The following is a 17,402-nucleotide window of genomic DNA, read 5'->3' as shown; positions in this document are numbered from 1 at the left end:
GGCAGAATGTCCGCGGGAGAATATATGGATATTAGCTACATCTTAAGTGACCAGGAACGGATAGGGGAAAGTGACAAGGGAATATGGATGTGGAGGTCAAGCCAGACAGGAATAGAAAGGAGAGATGGCAGTAAGAGCTGTCCTGATGGGAAAATGGCCAAGAATAGATGAAGGTCAGGAAGGAGAGGAGGTCATTGATGGCCAGGAATAAGCAGAGGTTAGCCAGGATCGAAGGAAAAAAAAACGCACTTGATTCTGAAAACAAGATGGCAGTCCAACGTGATCACCCGAGCAATCAGATTACCCCTCAATAGCAATGACTAAATGAAAATATATGTTGTTCTATGAAAACCCAACGAAGTCAGAAACAATCAACTTGCGGAAAAGGGCGGGAATCGTCAAGTCTCAAGGTTCAAATTCTACATTGCGAATGGGGCTGAATCAGTCACGCCTTAGCAAACCAGAAGCCACTGTCATGGGGCGATTATTGAATTCGAACTCGTGCGCAAGAAAAGCGGATATGTAAGGAAGGAACGTGAAAAGTTTGCAAGAAATAGAGTGGAGGTCACCTGTCCGTAACCTTTGTGCCCCGTGGCATTAGAACTGTTGATTATGATGAGTCAGGAACGAAGGAAAAGAAATTAGGAGGAGATCAAGAATGGAGGTATGGATGAGACCAATATCCATGGGCCAGATGGGGGTCAGTGATCATGGAAGGGAAAGAGGAAGGTTATTAGGAATTGATAATAATGCTAGGTGAAGGTCAGAGACCAAGGTTGGAGCTTGAAAAAAAACCCAAAAAACTCTAAAGAGTGAAACCAAATTATGATGAGTACAAAAAATGAGCCTCAAGTTAACAGGTTGATCAACTTTTCAGTGACTATGAAATGGAAGAATATCAGTAACCTGGACTGGTTGGAATTGAGGGTCGAAGTTCACAGGACAGTGACCAAAAAGTAAAAGTGCCTGGGAGGGATAAAGGTCAGCTACCAAAAAACAGATGAAACCGCTGACCACAACATGGACTGAGGTGAGAAAGGTGGGTGATCAATAATGGATGACTGTTAGTAGAAATGGATGGAAAGAGTTGACCAAGATGGAAAATATCAGGTGCGGATGGAAGGAGGCAACCTGTTATTAAGCAGTGAAAATCCACGTATGTTTTCATGTGGAATAGCCTAGATTCCACACTTAGCCTCATTTCATCATTTTAAAGGCTTTCGGCATCCCAGGAGACACGAGATAGATTTGGCAACAGGAGCTGATTGGCCAGGCAGTGTGGGCTGACTCCTCTGAGGCTTTAGGTTTATTTTTAATATAGAACAATGTTGTTTGGGTTTAGACTTTCATTAAAAGCAGAACTTTCTCGCATGGCTGCTACTATTTTTTTTTTTCTTTTAACATCTAACGTTATTCCTAGAGGCCTTGCAAAAGTCATTTATTGGGATTGAGCACGGTACACAATGTTGGTTTTATAATGAAAAAAAAATCTCCATTTGTAAAATATTTGACATATACATTAAACGTATGGATTTGAACAGACAGTCGGTTAATGAATTAAGATTATGATAAAAATAAACTATTTTACATAGTAGCTGTCCAACAGATACCAAAGGCAGGAATAGCGCCACCTGTGGTAGCAAAGGCCAACATATTTCAAGTCTGAGCGGAACAAGACTGTTGAAAGGCCACGCTCCAAGACAAATTGCATCATAAACACTTATCAGATGCCCTTGTAAAACACTGGCGCATCCAAGAGGGAACACTTCATAAGGTAAAGGCATGAATTCAGATGTGGCCGCCGTCTCTTACCGCCGTTTAACTTTGCCACCATTGTTCTTCGGGGGCCGCATTAGCAGATTGCTTCCCGAATGTTGCTTAGGGGGACACGGAGGACGCCGTTGGGCCGCCGCCGCCTCCTCCTCCTCCTCCTCCTCTCATCCCCCGGCGACTGTCAGGGTTCTTCAGATGATTTGTCACCTCGGCTGCCGACTCGTTAGAACAGGCCCTTTTTCAGCCAGGCGCCATCTGAAGGAAACAAACACTTGGAGGGAATAACAAGTGGGCCTTGCTAAAAGCCTACATCAGTCCATGAGCAAAGCATAAATGAGTGTGGCGGTACCTCATCCTACGAGTGACCGTAATGGTAGCGGCAAACGTCACAAGCAGCAGTTTGGTAGATAACGAACAAGTCTTCATAAGAAGTGCTGCTCATGACCACTTCAAGTTGAAATTCACTTGAAAAATTAAAGGGAAATCAGACATTGTGTATTTAACCAAACAATATTAACTTTGTCTTATGAACGTCTGCTAGCTTAATGCTAACACATGACGCAAGGTCATCGACGTGTCTAAATTCCCAGCAGTCTCAAAAACACCGCTAAGTGTCATTTAGGTTATCAAATTATCCAACAAGATGTGACATGGCCTCACTCGGGACACTTTGTGCGACTCCAAACAAGAGCTAGCGCATAGGACGAGTGGTCGGTATCAGAGCGCGTTCCCGTTTACGCGGCCCAAATGAGCTCGGTGATGGATGAGGCGGCGGCCCGCATGACAAGTCTGGTGGATTTATGGCAGCAAGGCCTCAGTCGGTGTACACTCGTCCATTGTTGGGAGCACTACATCAGCTTTGTGACAGCCAAATTAGGCTTTGGCGTGATTGCGCCCCGTTTTTGTTTGTTTGTCGGGATAAAGTGGCGCAACGTCAAACCCCGCGCGGAGATCATTTTTCACAAAGTTACGTAAGTTCCTTTAAGCCAACTTGGCCGACTTTGGGCAGTGCACATTTTTTCATTTAGATAAGACATTTTATGTTTTCAGGCTCAACCAAAACATGAACAAAGAAATGACATTCTAATGGAATTTGTATAGTGGCTTAAATGTCAAATATACTCCAGAATTGTTGGGGAAGCCCTGGGGTACAAAATCACAAATTTTGCATTGTACAATCGCAGAAATGATCAATGCTAAATATTTTCACGGGCATATATTTCATTAGCTTAGTATCATAATTGCGCAAGTCATTTTGAACCTAGCCAGAATATCAATAAAAAATACTAATGAGCTTGCAATTTTTTTTTTCCAATTATCACAATTAATATTTAACTGATGTTAAAAATGTGCTAAAATATCTAAATTTAGAAGAATATTTAGTGTTCATTATTCAAAAATTATGCAGATGTATAAATGATCATTTAAAAAAATTCAATTTTCAAAAATACATATAAATTAAAAAAAAAAATTTTAATGAATGTTAGGATTGATTAATGACCCGACTGACTGACAATCGACACAGATGAAGAAAAAAGTATTTTAGTAAGCATATTGGTATTTTCTCGTTAATATTTTGACAAAGTTAAAGCTGTGCTCAATCCATCATTCTGTGGAATTCTGTGACAGCATATCTAAACATTTATACAATGCCTCCCCGTTTCTGCTTGTTGCTTTCTTTTAAAGAGAGCTTATTATTTTCCAACTTGTGCCTTATATGAAAGCATAATCTATCATTATTATGCAGAGTGTCCGCGACTGCCAACATCAAATGGCTTCCAACGCAAATGGGGTAGTGTCGCAGCTTCAGTGCTTCTTGTTGTTTTGTTTTCAATTTCACACATCTAATTAATGTTACATAACACACAAAAGGTTGAGGAGTGGGTGCAACGTGATGATAAATCTCCAGCAGGAGAAAAGGGTTTATTGTGGTATGTTTGTTTTTTTCTAATAAAAGTAATCATGCATTCGGAAAATAAGCACACTCATCCTTACACTCTTTTGGGACTCATGATGAAAAACACAATAAGTTGATAAACAAAACAAAAAAATTAAAATCAGACTTTTTAAAGACTCCGCCTTTATACTTGCCCTCCTTTATCTCTCATCTGTTTGTTTTTTTTCTTCTTTTTAACCGACTTGCTGTCATCTTGCATTTTGCTCTTCTTGGCCGGGCTGGCCTGCGGCGCCAGAGTGCCGTCCGCCACCCGCTTTGTCTTTTTTGGCTTATTCTTCTTGCCTTGTCCTTTTCCTACTCCCGCTTTGTTCGCCTTTGGGGCCGGGTTGGCTGCGGCTGCGGCGGCTGCGGCTGCGGCGGCGGGCTCCAAGACGGGCTGTGGGCGTTTTTTCCTCTTTTTGCTTTCTGGCAGGAAGCCCTTCTGCTTCTTGGCAGGCTGCTGCGCTCTCGGCAGCTGGCCGCCATCCTTGCCGGGCTTTATCTTCTCCGTTTTTGGCTTCCTGAGGATAGCGGAGATAAACAAGATGACTTTGAATACGCTCTCCAACACGTGAAGGTCTGTAGAGCCTCGATAGAAGCTGATGTCACTGTTGGTGTCAGTAAAGAGGAATTTGGGGGGGGGGGGGGACCGATTCTCCATTACTTGATGAAAAACTCACCTATTCAGCGTTTTTACTTTGGCGCCATCTTGTGGTGATCCATGTTGAATTGAGTTGAGGAGTTTTGTTTCGAGAAAACTAGTACTATCTGGGGGCAATTAGGAGCTTTTTATTTTACGGGGGGCCTCATCAATTATTCAGTTTTTTGGGGGGGAACCTATCCTCTGTTATTCATTAAAAAAATTGCCCCGTCAGGTCAAAGAAATAAAGTACTTTGTTGCCATCCTGGTGTCAAGGAACTATATCAATGTGAATTGGAGTGTCTTTTAGACAAAGGCAGTGTTTTGGAAACGGTGCCACAAGTTATATCACATCGCATCTGTATAGCTGACACTTTTACGACAAGAGTTTAAAGAGAAATTAGGGTTGTTCTATTGTTTAATATTATTCCCTTGGGAAAAAATGCAACAAATAAGCACCTCACTTCAATTAAATGCATCAGGGGTAAAAAACAAAAAATAAAAAAATAAATTAAAAAAAAAACACACAGGTACCTTTACAGTGACTGATACCACCATGTTTCCATTTTCCGCTCATAGCACTCACATGACTCCAAAGTCTCTCATGACAGACCAGTAGGTGTCCTCCAGCTTGCCTGTCTTCTTGAAGGCGAAGACTTCAGGCATGAGCTGCAGGGAGCTCTTGAGAGCCTCCAGGTCTACGGACAGCTCCTACACAGACAAAGATACTGGATGTCTGACCTTAACCACTCCTTTTTCTTTTTTAATCTTGTCTCCTGCTCATGTATAACATACCTGCAGGTGGATGTGTTTGACCAGGAAGCGACACAGCTCCAGAGCCTTCACTATCTTCTCCCGCAGAGCCCTGCCGTCCGTTTGACCTTCCAGCGTGACAGCCTGAGGAGAGAGTAGCTGATTTAATAAACTCTGCATCAGGAGCAGAAACCATTCGGGAACCTTTCTATTTGCATTTTATATTTAATACAGAGCGGTGATTCAATTATCAATGTGTAAGGAAAAGTAGTGCATCTGTCTTGAGTTTCTTTGCCTGTTAAATACCCTTGCATGCAAGACTGACCAGACAAATAATGGGTGAAATCTGCCTAGCATCAAGTGATGTCACCAGCAAAAAGCAAAGCCATTTATTTAAGGAGAAGCGTCGCCTCACCGCAGTTAGCTGGGCCACCACGTTGGTGCAGAACTCCAACCACGGCGCACCACTCATTACTTTCTGCACGTCCCTGTTTTGCATGGCGCGCAGCATCAACACACACGCTTGGCCCTGCACGCACAAACGACACACAATTTCAATATAGTAACCCCCCCCCCCCCCCGAATATTTGCACTTTGCTGTTCACAAATTCAATTAAAAATTGAGTTATTTTTTTCTGTGGGACTCGTGCCCAGAGTTGGAATTATGCTGTAAAAAATATAATTATTTGATAATGGCAGATGAAGAAATTACTTAGATATTTAGTGCTTATTTCTCCATCTTATAACCAAACTATGCAATGAGATGGCTATTTATAACATATTTCCAGGCATGTGTATAGCATTATTTATTTATTAATGTATAGTTGCCATTCAGATGTGCATGTACATGTATATCCTATTTCTTATGCATGTATGTGCAATTGGGAGAAACTGCTGCTCTCATTCTCACTGCCTGGCATTATAAATATGTACCTGTACAAACAAATGCATGGGATTAAATTAGGATATCATGGAAAAATCACTCAATTTCAGCCGTTCAATTCAAAAAGTGAAATTCCTACTATAGATTCCCGACACATAGAGTGAAATTGTATATGATTGTTAAAATGTTTATGATTATGCTTTAGAGCTAAAAAAAATCCCAAATCCGCCATTTTAAGAAATGGGAATATTATATAAGAACGATTCAAAATGATTTAATAAAGAAATTAGGTATGAATTGGGCTTCTGAAAATGCGTTTGATGAATCTGTCAAATATGAAGGTAACTTTTTTAATTTAACTACTGAAATGAACTTCGCTACCAAATTCTAATTTCTAATAAATATCCATGTGATTATTCTTGTGTCCACTTTGATGAGGTGAAACCAGAATTTCCCCGTTGCGCCATGAATAAAATAATTCAGACACCTTACCCAAAATGTATGCAAAACTGCTGAAACGTGATGTTAAAAATTCTTGACAGGAACCAAGATTACCTGTTGGTGCTCTCTGACGCCTGATGTGATGTGCTGCACAGTCACGTCCAACAGGTTAACACACAAAACCTGTGTGTGACACGCATGAACACACACGCAAATACGCACATGGGTTGTATTTAATTAGCGCCGCCACATAACAAAACATCTGTTGCACTGTACGCACTCACCGGAAATCTGGTGAACAGGTCAGTGAACATCTGGGTGGTCAGCGGGCTGTTCCTGTGACGCATGAAGAAGCACAGTGCCTTCCGAAAGATGCCGGCCACCCGCTCCACGTCCACATTGCCCATGAACCGCAACTGCGCACGCGCACACACACACACACACACACACACACACACACACACACACACACACACACACACACACACACACACACACACACACACACACACACACACACACACACACACACACACACACACACACACACACACACACACACACACACACACACACACACACACACACACACACACACACACACACACACAGAAACCAAGAGACCAAAAATGAGCTTGAAATGCATTTTATAGACCACTTGACATCTTGATTTTCTCGTAAGTTCAATACACATAAATAGGCAAAAAAATGAGCATTGTTGTTTTTGTAAAGCTATTGTGGATCTTATTATTACATACTTGAGCGATGATGCACTTTATAGCAATTAGGTAATGAGCTGAGGACGGCCCAAATTATCTTGCAGTGACCCACTTTGTGACCCACTAAAACACAGCAACAGGAACACAAATGTGCATCGATAAAAAAAATTTAAAAAATGCCTTTGACCCTAACTACAACAATCCTGTCAGCTGAATGCATTCTCATTTGACCCTTCACCTCATGTTAAACGTCATTGACACTGACACACTACCAAGGCCAAGCAGTAAAATTAGCGGACTGAACTGGCCACTGATAGGGGGGGAAAAAAAGTGGGACAATGTGATGATAAGAAAAATCTGTATTTACACCGCGAAATGAGCTGCAATTAAGTCAAAGTTTTTGAAAGCGTTGGGTGTCGCCACCTCATTTTAGGAGGAAAGAGGAAGTAAGAGTTACGTACGTCTGCAGCAGTTCTGGACACCGCCACCTCCTCTTTGCTTGCGGCGGCGGGTGCTCCTCGTAACACTTTGACAACATACAGAGCGGCACTGCAAACAAAGCATACAGATAGACGAGGTTAGAAAAAAATTAAGCCGAAGTAATCAGTTATATCGTTCAACACAAAATTGGCTCGACGATTTATTATAAAACGCTAGATGAAAATGAACAGGAAGGAAGCCATTTGTTTTAAAAATGCCATGAAAAATGGGCTCGGACAATCAGACTAAAATTGGCCCCATATCACCAATTTTACCAATTGGGGAAATCCATGAAAAATGGGTTTGTGACATTAGAAGACGGGGGAAAAAAGTACCCACGAAAAAGTCTCAAGGACCCAGGCCTCAAAATGAACAGGAAAAAATCCAGGTCTGGGCAAATTCCAGGACTCATACTTTGAAACTTCGGTTCTGGATATTTTCGGTACCCAAAAAAAAAAAATTGTTTTTTTCATTTTTTTATTTTTATTTGGAAAAGATGTCAAGTAAAATGTACTTTTTTTTCCCCGAAAAAAAATAAATAAAAGCGAACCATTCAGGTGATAATCTAAGAAATTACACCAGAATAAAAAATACATTAACAATAAAGATCTCTTAATTTTGTAAATTATTAAGACACTGAAATCTTTAAACACTCAGCAGCAACAGCCTATGACACATCTAAGTATTCAAGTTAAAACCAAGTTGTCATTATAGTACATATATACACTTTTGGTGATGAAAAAATACATACATTAACAGTTACAATTATTGCTAACTATATCAAAATTGTTTTTATCATGAAAATGTTTTTAAAAAGTTTTTATGAAATTACATACACTTTTTAGGCATTGAATTCTTTGCGTTTTCCAACAGCATATTGTCACGAATTGGGTTATCCGTGTTGTGGTTGGATTTGCTGAGTTGTGATGTTTCCGAGGTTCATGAATGCACAAATCGGAAGCAGGAATCCCTGACCGATTAGTGTCGTTAAACTGCAAAGCTTTTTTGTCAATGCCATAAAAGGTGGTCGGATCATGGCGTACAACTTTAATATTATTATTCATATCATTATAATCACCTGAAATAGTAGAGGCCAACCGAGGACTCAGACAACTTCTGCATTTTCGTCATCAGCTTGTCAAGAAGGTTGTGAAGCTCCTCCCGTCGGTCTTCCGCGGTCTTGCAGTATACCTTGGACCTGCACAGCTGGTTCCTACAAAATACAGGGATCACAGAAGGAACAAAATTAATTACAGGGGTTTTGTTGTCGGCGCTAACTGCAAGCATAGACGGTGGGTGAGTTACTTGAAAATGTCCGCTGCTCTGCGTAGGAAGTCCTGCACCTGCTGCTCATTGCCCAACCTCATCCCTCGCTCGATCATGTACAGCAGAGGCTCCAAAAGGTCCAGGACCAGAGGACTGCCAGCCTGCCGGAGCACGAACACCTCCACCAGGTCCAACACCTACAAAGTCAGAAAAGAAAAACAGCAGGGTTTTTATTTTAAGTCAAATCTGACGCAGCTGGACACTATTCTTTGACCTACCTTGATCTTGAAATCACACACAAGTGTCTTCTCTTTCCGCATTTTGGTCTTGGAGTCTTTCTTGGCCTGGATCTTCTTCTGCTGCTCAGAGAAGAGCGCCGACAGGCTCTTGTCCAGATCCATCATGGCGTCATCATCCAGGTCGTCGTCGCTGCTGCTGTCCTCCTCTGTGGCCTGGAAAAGGAGTATGACATCATAATAACAGGATTCACTTTCGAAGTACACATTTTGTATCCAGTTTGGCCTTTTGATCGCATCAACTCTATTTTAGGTCCCAGAAATCTGTTATTGTTCTGGAAAATAGAGTTGTTTCAGTATTTCACTGTATATAGATGCCATTATCTCCTGAGGAGCCATGCACTGCCTTTGGGTTTTATTGTTACGTTTGTATTCAGGCGTGATATTCAACCTCAGAATATGCTTTTCCGTAGTTATATTCTGATCACTGTCTGGATTTCTTAGCTTGAAGTGTTCTTATGATGTAGTAGCTAAGGAAGGAAGGACGGAAGGTAGGTTTCGGTCTATGCAGGTAAAGACGGCAGCAAGGAACATTAGTAGATTCATGTACGTAGTTAAGGAAGGTAGGAGAGGAAGAGGGGATTGTAAGAGAGGAAGAAAGGTTTCGGTAAGTAGGTCTCATGATGTGGTCAGTAAAAAAGGAAGGGTGGAAAGTAGGCTTAGGTAAGGATAGAAGCAAGTAAGGTACTGCATATTAGTGAGAAAGGGAGAAGGAAAGGGAGGAAGAAAGGAAGGAGGCATTTAAGGAAGGAAGGAAAAAGGTTTGTCGATATGTGTAATGAAGGCAGTTAGGTTCAGCTATGTAAATACGTTTGGAAGCAAGCTAGGTGAGAAAAGATGGGTGAAAGGTAGGCAATAAATATATTTATATGTATTACTCGAGCATTATATTGCCACTGGCTAGTTGATTTATTTTTCATCAATTTTAATACGTTTTTAGCGTCTTGATCCACGTGAATTGCCTGGCTAATGGTAACGCTTCTATCAGTGGCGCCACACGGTGGGGAAAGTTATTATTACATGCATGTGACACAAAATAAGACTCCATGCTAATGTGAAGTTCTGTTAAAAAAAAAAAAACTCACCAGAGCATTCTTCTGCTGCAGCACCTTCATCAGCTCCAGTTTGAAGTTTTGGTCCACCTCTTCTTCATTCTCATCCTCATTCTCCTCAGAGTCATTGTCCGACTCTTCTTCCTTTTTACGAACAAAAACGACTTGAAAGTAAGGACAACAGGTCGAGTGGAGAGAGAAAGAAAAAAGAATATGAAGCACCATCTCCTCATCATCATCCTCCTCCTCCGGTTTCTTCTTCTTGGCTTTCTCGGCGTCGTCCACAACGAGCACAGGGCCGTCCTCGTCGTAGTCTTTATCCGGATCCAGGACCTAAACGCGCAGAATCAACATTTTGAGTGAAGTCGCCCCGGCACACGATCACGAACACGCGGGCTGCAGCTTACATCCATGATGGCGGTGAGGGCGGCGGCGTTGACGTGGGGGCAGATTGAGGCGAAGACGGTCTTGCACACCTGCCTGATGTGCCGGCTGGGTTGGGACAGGAGCGACAACAAGATGTCCACCATCACCTCCACCCACTTGGGCTCCACCTCCTCCTGTTTGGTGGCTACGGGAAGAAAAAGTTGCCGAAATATCAGCTTCTAGGGTGACATAATTGTCAATATGCTGTCAAATTGTTTATACTGTACTGTCGTAAATTTGTTTTGACTTTCATAATATAAACTTGTTTTTAATGTGATCAATTTGTTACTACTTTAGCATTTTAGTTTTTACTTTGATCATGTAATTTGTTTTTACTGTTGTAAATTTGTTTTGATTGTAAATCTGTAAATCTAAATCTCCAATATAGTTTTAATTTAGCTTGTTACTTTTGAAAATTTTTATTTTACGTCATAATATTTTACGTCATCATTCAGTTTTGTAAGTTCAGTTCCCAACTGCTAAACAGTTTCAGAACTTGTAAAAGTGTTACACACGATCTAAGTTTGTTTTCAACTTTGTAATTCAATTCATATGTTGGCCATGATAATTCTTCCTTGGAGAATTTATTAGCTGTTGCAACAACTATATGTGACGGCTCACCTTTCTTCTCTTTCTTTATGGCTTTCTTCTCCTGTGCTTTGTCTATGCAGCTCTGCAGATCCTTCATGACATCCAGCAGCTCATCTGGAGCCTTTACCAAACACAATTTGTTGATCATTGAAAGGACGGGAGCAACCGAACCACTGTAACGTGGCAGATTAGTGTGCTGTGAGAACTCATCACCTGAGTCGCAGATTCACGGATTTAATAACAATGAATGTTGGGAAACACTTTTTTTCGAAGATTAAAAAAAAATTAAAATGCGATGTGGTTGCGCAGGTGACTTGGTCAATCGTACCCTGAAGAGGTGCATGCCGATCAAGAGGAAGAGCTGCTGGAAGGATCTGTTCTCCGCCGAGTGGCCTTTCTTGGCTTTCTTCTTCAGCCTCGCCACCGACTCTAACATGCTTGGAGAAAACAGATGTCGAAAGGTCATTATCAAACACATTTGATAAAAGACTCAAATTAAAGTGCGGTCGTAGGTGAATAAACAAGAGAAGATGGGGTCGGACCTGTCCCAGGCCTGCTTCTGCTCCTCAGTGAACGGATGGACGGGACGCACGAACGCGGGCTTCTGGAGCAGTTCTTGGGTGTACTGGACCAGGCGGTATAGCCACAAAACGCCATCAGACATGACGCCCAGCGTGCGTTTCTGGGTCAACGCCACGCCTTTGGACGCCTCATCGGCTAGTGGCAAGTTATGCATGGAAAGGAGGAGCCTGGTTGAGAGAAATATTGCAAGTGAAGGAATGCCACGTTCCAAAATTCCAAATACTTTTGTACATGGAGTAAATCTACAAAAAACACTGAAAGGATGACTTTAGTGCCATTTTGAGTCAGAATGGTGCAGAGGAACTATATTGAAGTGAACTGAGTAGAGTCATTTATACAAAAGTAGTACTTTGCCACCACCTTGTGTCGTTTTGTTGCCAACGAACTACGCTGAAGCGAGTTGAAGAGTTTCATTTAGACAAATGCAGTGAATTTTTCGCCATTTGGGGGTGATCTATAGGCAAGTATAAAACTTTTGGGGGCAGAATTTTTGCAAATTTACCCACCCAAATACGGAAGTGACCAGCACTGCTCTGGTTTTCGGATCCAGTGGGACGTGGAGCTTATCTTCAGTTTCTGGAATGTCGGAGCAGGCCTTCTTGATGTTAAAGAAGGTGTGGAAAAAGACAAATCTGGTAAAAAGAAAATGGCATCAGCATCACTGGTGGGCAGTAATGTACAAACACAATGGTACCTGAACTTAAAAAAGGCCCAACTTGTGAAATTTTTAAGTATCAGTAAAGTACAGTATCAGTACTTCTAAAGAACCCTTTTCCAAGAATATGTTCCCAGCAGGCCCACGAGTCGAAACACGGCATTCTGATTAATATTGCATTTGTGGAATATGAATTAAACAGCAAAATCCACCCCTTTTTAGCCATCTCAGGGGGGCGGCCATTTTGTCACTTCTGTTGACAGAAAAGGACATCGCAAATGCTCAGGTAACGACCAATCACGGCTCAGCTTCAGTTAACAGGTCAGTCGTGATTGGTTGTTACCTCAGCCCTGAGCAGTTGTGATGTCATTTTCAGTCGACAGAAGTGACAAAATGGCCGCCCCTAGAGATGGCTAAAAACGAGTGCAATAACACTTATTCCACAAACGCAATATTTATCAGAATGCCTTGTTTCTGGGTTGACTCCCTCTTTAAGTACTGCATGTGAATACTTTTGAACACCTCTGCTCATCATGGTGCCAAAGGAACCTTAAAGCCTCATACCTGGCAATCTCCATAATGAGCTCCTCATCCTTCTTCACTTGGTTGTTGTCCACGATGGAGACCAGCCTGGCCACAATCCACTTCCTCAGGCGAAACACGGCATCCCTGAGGAGGATAACAAGCAAGTGAGCGGCCAATCGACTTTCCGGGCTCGCCGGGGTTCCTCGGGACTCACTCTTCCGACAAGTTTTCCTGGCTCTCCATCTGCCTGCGCGAGGTGAAGTTGAGCAGCTCGTCCATGCGGGGCCGCAGGAAGGTGGTCCTGAGCCACGCCACGTAATTCTGCAGCGCCGCTGGCTGCAGGTGCTGCACTACGCGCCACACGGACGGCACCACCGGGTAGCCTTGATTGACCAGCGAGGAGAAGCCCACCATCACCGCCAGCTGCTTTTCGGCATCCTGGCAGCCCTCCAGGAAGTTCGACACATAGGTTTCCATCTCGGGTGCCATCTTGAAGCGTTCTTGTTTCTGGAAAACAGATCAATGAGTCTTAACATTTGATGGTGACTCTGCATTCGGGGAAGAATCCCCACATGCTCGATATCTAATACTAATGATGAGCCTCATGTGAATGTAATTTGTTTGCGTTGACTCATTTAACTACTGAAATGCAGTTGTGTATGTAACATGGGTTCATCATTGTGTACTTTCTAGATGCATGGTGTTGATGCTTTTGGATCCTCTCCTTTTTATGTCCTTGGCCGCCATCTTGAGGCATGTCTTCGCTATTACAACCCCCCCAGTCGCAGCGCGAATGCCGGACTAACCTGAGCGGACACCACATGATCGCCGTATTGCTTCATCACCTCCCCGGAGAGAACCTCTCTGAGCTGGGACAAGGATAGAAATGGCAAAGCGCTGCCCAGCAGTCTGAAACTCACAAAGCTACACAAAACAAAAAAATTTGAAATAACTCATTCTTAAGTGTTATTTATAACTACATTATTATCGATTAATTTTTGGACAATATATAACCTTGTTAAATGTACGAGGCATATGTATTTTGTTAATATTCAATCAATTATTTATTGAGAGACCGGTAGAAAGTCAGGGTCAAGCATACAGAAGGATCTGTTACTATGGTGACTGACTTGGAATTTCTCCAAGCTGTCTTTCTGAACTGGACAATTCAGAGTTTCCAACATCTCATAGTGAACTTACTCTGAGTTTTCGTATGACCTTCTTTGTGGGAATGTCCCCCAATTCCAGTAGCAAATTCTATAGTCTGCACTGACTGATATTCACCAATGTTTGCGCTCGTGCTTCAGTTGTGTGTGTATGTGTGTGTGGACTGCCCTTGTCCACATTACTCACTGCGCGGGTCCCCATTGCTCCTTCAGCATTCCCTCCACGATGGCTTTGTTCCAGAAGAGCTGGAAACTGTCTTCCCTCAGCGAGAGCTTCAGGAGGTCGAGGGCCAAAGGCGGAAGCGTGCAGTCCTTCTTCACCGAATGGGCGGCCAACTTCAGTAGGTGTGTCAGCCTACAAGAAAGAACAAGGCACACCTTTAAGGTTAAGGCTGTATAATGTGAACCGAGCCAAGATGCCCTAGTAACTGACGACCCCCTAAAAAGTTTTGAAATTGCCTAGCAGAATACTAACTCTGTCTAAATGAAACCCTTTAACTGGCTTAAACACCGTTTCTTGAAACAAAGATGCCAAAAGATGGCAGCAAAGCACTGCTTTGCTCCAAATGAAGCTCGCCAATTTACTTCAACGCAGTACCCTGGCCCCAAATTGCTGAAAGATGGTGCCAAAGCGCTAATTTAGTCAATGAAAATCCTAATAGCACTTTCACATAGTACTTTGGCACCAAAATGCTATGTGATGGCAACAACGTAATACTTCTGCTTGGACCATAGTACAAAAACAATTAATAGGTGAGTTTTTCAGCGAACAACCAAAGATTGGCTCCCCCAAAAAGGTGCTATTAGGTGAAGATTTTTCACTTCTTACTTTACGATATTGTCATTGTTGATGATGTTGGAAAAGCCCAGCAGCTTCTTGATTTTCTTGGGTTGGAGAGTCTGCGGGAAGCGCTCCAGCGCCACCAGCAGCAGTTGAAGCTGCTCTGGAGTCTGGAAAGCCGAGGCCATGTCAGCCTGCAGGGCACTCAGCAGGACCTCCTCAAACACTTTCTCAGGAACCTGCCGAGGCACCAACACAGAGGGGACTGGTAAAGACTGCCATGGAGTGTGTTTAAATAGTGGACAGAGAATTTTCTGCTAGGAAATTTGGAGGTGGTGCTCTCCACCTCATTTCGCCTCTAAGACCTCATGAAAACGTTATCCTCTGATCTGAGTTGCACAAGTTGAGTGTCATTTTTAACTTTACTCTAAAAGTGAGAAGAAGAAGAAAAAAAAATAAAAAGAGTCATTACCTCGGTGAGGATGTCCATCATGGTCTTGTTGGGCAGGTCCTTCAGATGTTGTCGCTGCTGGGTGAGGTTTTGCAGAAGCTGCACACAACCCAGCACCACCTGCGGCTCCTGCGTGGGTGCAATATGTAACAGTTGGGCTCTATCTTAAATCATGCAGAGGACATTCTGAGGTCAAATGCCCATTTAACACTAATTGGAAAAATAGGTTTGTCTGCATTTATTCTTGGATAACAAATTAGTTTGTCTATGATATTTTGCTCTCTCCATCCAGCCATTTTCTATAGTGCTTGAATACAGCATATCATTTTTTTCATGTTTACATTTTTAGGTGAATGGTGTTTTCACGTTACAGATATCGCATTAACATGATTTTTTTTAATCCAAAATTGGACATACACACACATATATAATATATATATATATACACACACACAAACACTTACTTTGAAAAGGCGGCCTGACTGATGTAGAGCAAGAGCGCCAAACAAGCTCCCAAATGCAGCATTTCTGACAAATTTCTGGGGTACAAGCATAGGAAACAGATTTTATTCTCACACAGTAATGTTATCCAAAAAGGGAAAAAAAACATTTTATAACATTCACCTTTTTGGCTTTTTGTACATCGTGCTTCTCCTTGATTCTATCGAGGATGTTCTGTAGAGTGAGGTCCTCAAATGTGCTCAGGAGCTGGAAAGAAAAGATTTATTTTTGCGTCACATCACAAACACTCACAGGTCAAAATATTAGGTACATCCAAAGAGGGGGTGCATCAGAATGTTCGCCCACCTGACCCAGAGCCAGGCTGAATCCGGGCCTCGCCGCCTCCCGCGTGTGAGCAAGTCCATCCACCAGCCTCTTGAGTGTGTATTCCACCTCATCCTCCTGTGGACAACACAATGCATGACACATGGCATAACATAATTATCATTTAGATTTTTTTTTAACTATCATTTTAAAATAAAGTCATGCTGGTTATTTGCCTCGCCATTTGTGGTAGAGTGCCTGGATGGCCCAAAAAAAATACTTAAATTCGAATTGGGAAAAAACTAATAATTACCAATGCCTTTTGTTTTGAAATGGCAATGTTGGCACACGCACATTATGTAGATGTTATTATACAAACGCAAGAAAAATACAATGAAGACTCGAACTTGTTGCTGTGGTTTGAGCCGGAGTAGTTTCTAAGTGGTCACGGTGGTTCGTGTACAAAACTAAGAATAAATAAAGGATTTAGACCTTACAATAATAATAATGGAACATTTCCATATCCAGTTAATGCTACAATGCAGTGTACTATACTGAAATATTATCGAAAGCAATCATTGAGTGCAACGTGTTGCCTGCCACCTTGTTGTTTTGTTTCAGGTATTTCAGAAGATTCTCCACCGCGCTAAGCCGAACTTCCTGGTCGGGTTTGGCCAAGTCCCAGAAGAAGTCGAGGAAGACTCGGTTCTGCTGGAGGGCGCTGGCCGTCCGGACCGGCTCGGCCGCTTTCTCCTGAAGTTCCACCATGTCCACGGACATCTCACAGGAACATGCTGAGAACACGGGGAGGAAAAAAACGTGCCTACCTCTTCCTGGGAAGCGAGTACTTCCGGGTCAGACCATTTGAAAAGAGGACAACTTTATTGACAACGATAAAAACGTCACGATGTTTTGAATGTTTATTAAAATATACGCTGGCGAGACATCATATTTTTCTTGGCTATCCATGTAATAGTAGAATTTTCAAATATACAGTTTTATAACAGTTAAAACAAATGGACTGCAGGGGAAGATTATAGCCTAATTTTACGATATTTTATTTACATTTCATATCCGTACACATTTTACATGTCGCCGGATTTTCTACCTAAACCTTTTTTACAAAACAAGTGATCGACATACTATATTTTTCTTGTATTTTTCACCGAGAAAAAAATACGTTGAATATAACGGTTTCTATGATGAAATGCTAAAACACTC

At 42.2% G+C, this 17,402-nt stretch overlaps 2 protein-coding genes across 2 annotated transcripts in view; both read right to left on the bottom strand.

The window, feature by feature from the left end:
• The window catches only part of LOC147133429 (uncharacterized), a 42,655-nt gene extending 39,141 nt beyond the window's left edge, over window positions 1–3,514 (bottom strand). Inside the window, exon 1 of the mRNA XM_086013372.1 lies at window positions 1,813–3,514. The gene's annotated coding sequence lies outside the window, so the exon portion shown is untranslated. The remainder of the gene's footprint in view (window positions 1–1,812) is intronic.
• A 151-nt stretch (window positions 3,515–3,665) lies between these two features.
• On the bottom strand, window positions 3,666–17,042 carry mybbp1a (MYB binding protein (P160) 1a). Its single transcript, XM_086013364.1, has 27 exons — window positions 16,785–17,042; window positions 16,224–16,319; window positions 16,041–16,124; window positions 15,881–15,955; window positions 15,438–15,545; window positions 15,014–15,204; window positions 14,372–14,539; window positions 13,825–13,942; window positions 13,233–13,525; window positions 13,058–13,162; window positions 12,345–12,470; window positions 11,799–12,005; window positions 11,585–11,693; window positions 11,287–11,377; window positions 10,647–10,810; window positions 10,462–10,572; window positions 10,273–10,383; window positions 9,170–9,343; window positions 8,931–9,088; window positions 8,704–8,838; window positions 7,607–7,694; window positions 6,711–6,842; window positions 6,541–6,609; window positions 5,518–5,631; window positions 5,145–5,246; window positions 4,936–5,060; window positions 3,666–4,230 (listed from the first exon to the last, which is right to left on the bottom strand). Exons 1-27 carry the CDS (start codon window positions 16,959–16,961, stop codon window positions 3,855–3,857), a joined length of 3,807 nt encoding a protein of 1,268 aa, XP_085869490.1. The 5' UTR covers window positions 16,962–17,042; the 3' UTR covers window positions 3,666–3,854.
• Between the last annotated feature and the right edge of the window lie 360 nt (window positions 17,043–17,402).

This window comes from Filicampus tigris, chromosome 17 (genome assembly GCF_054856515.1).
Source record: "Filicampus tigris isolate MCC_2025a chromosome 17, RoL_Ftig_1.0, whole genome shotgun sequence".
Taxonomy (NCBI): domain Eukaryota; kingdom Metazoa; phylum Chordata; class Actinopteri; order Syngnathiformes; family Syngnathidae; genus Filicampus; species Filicampus tigris.
This window is presented reverse-complemented; position numbering and strand designations above follow the sequence as displayed.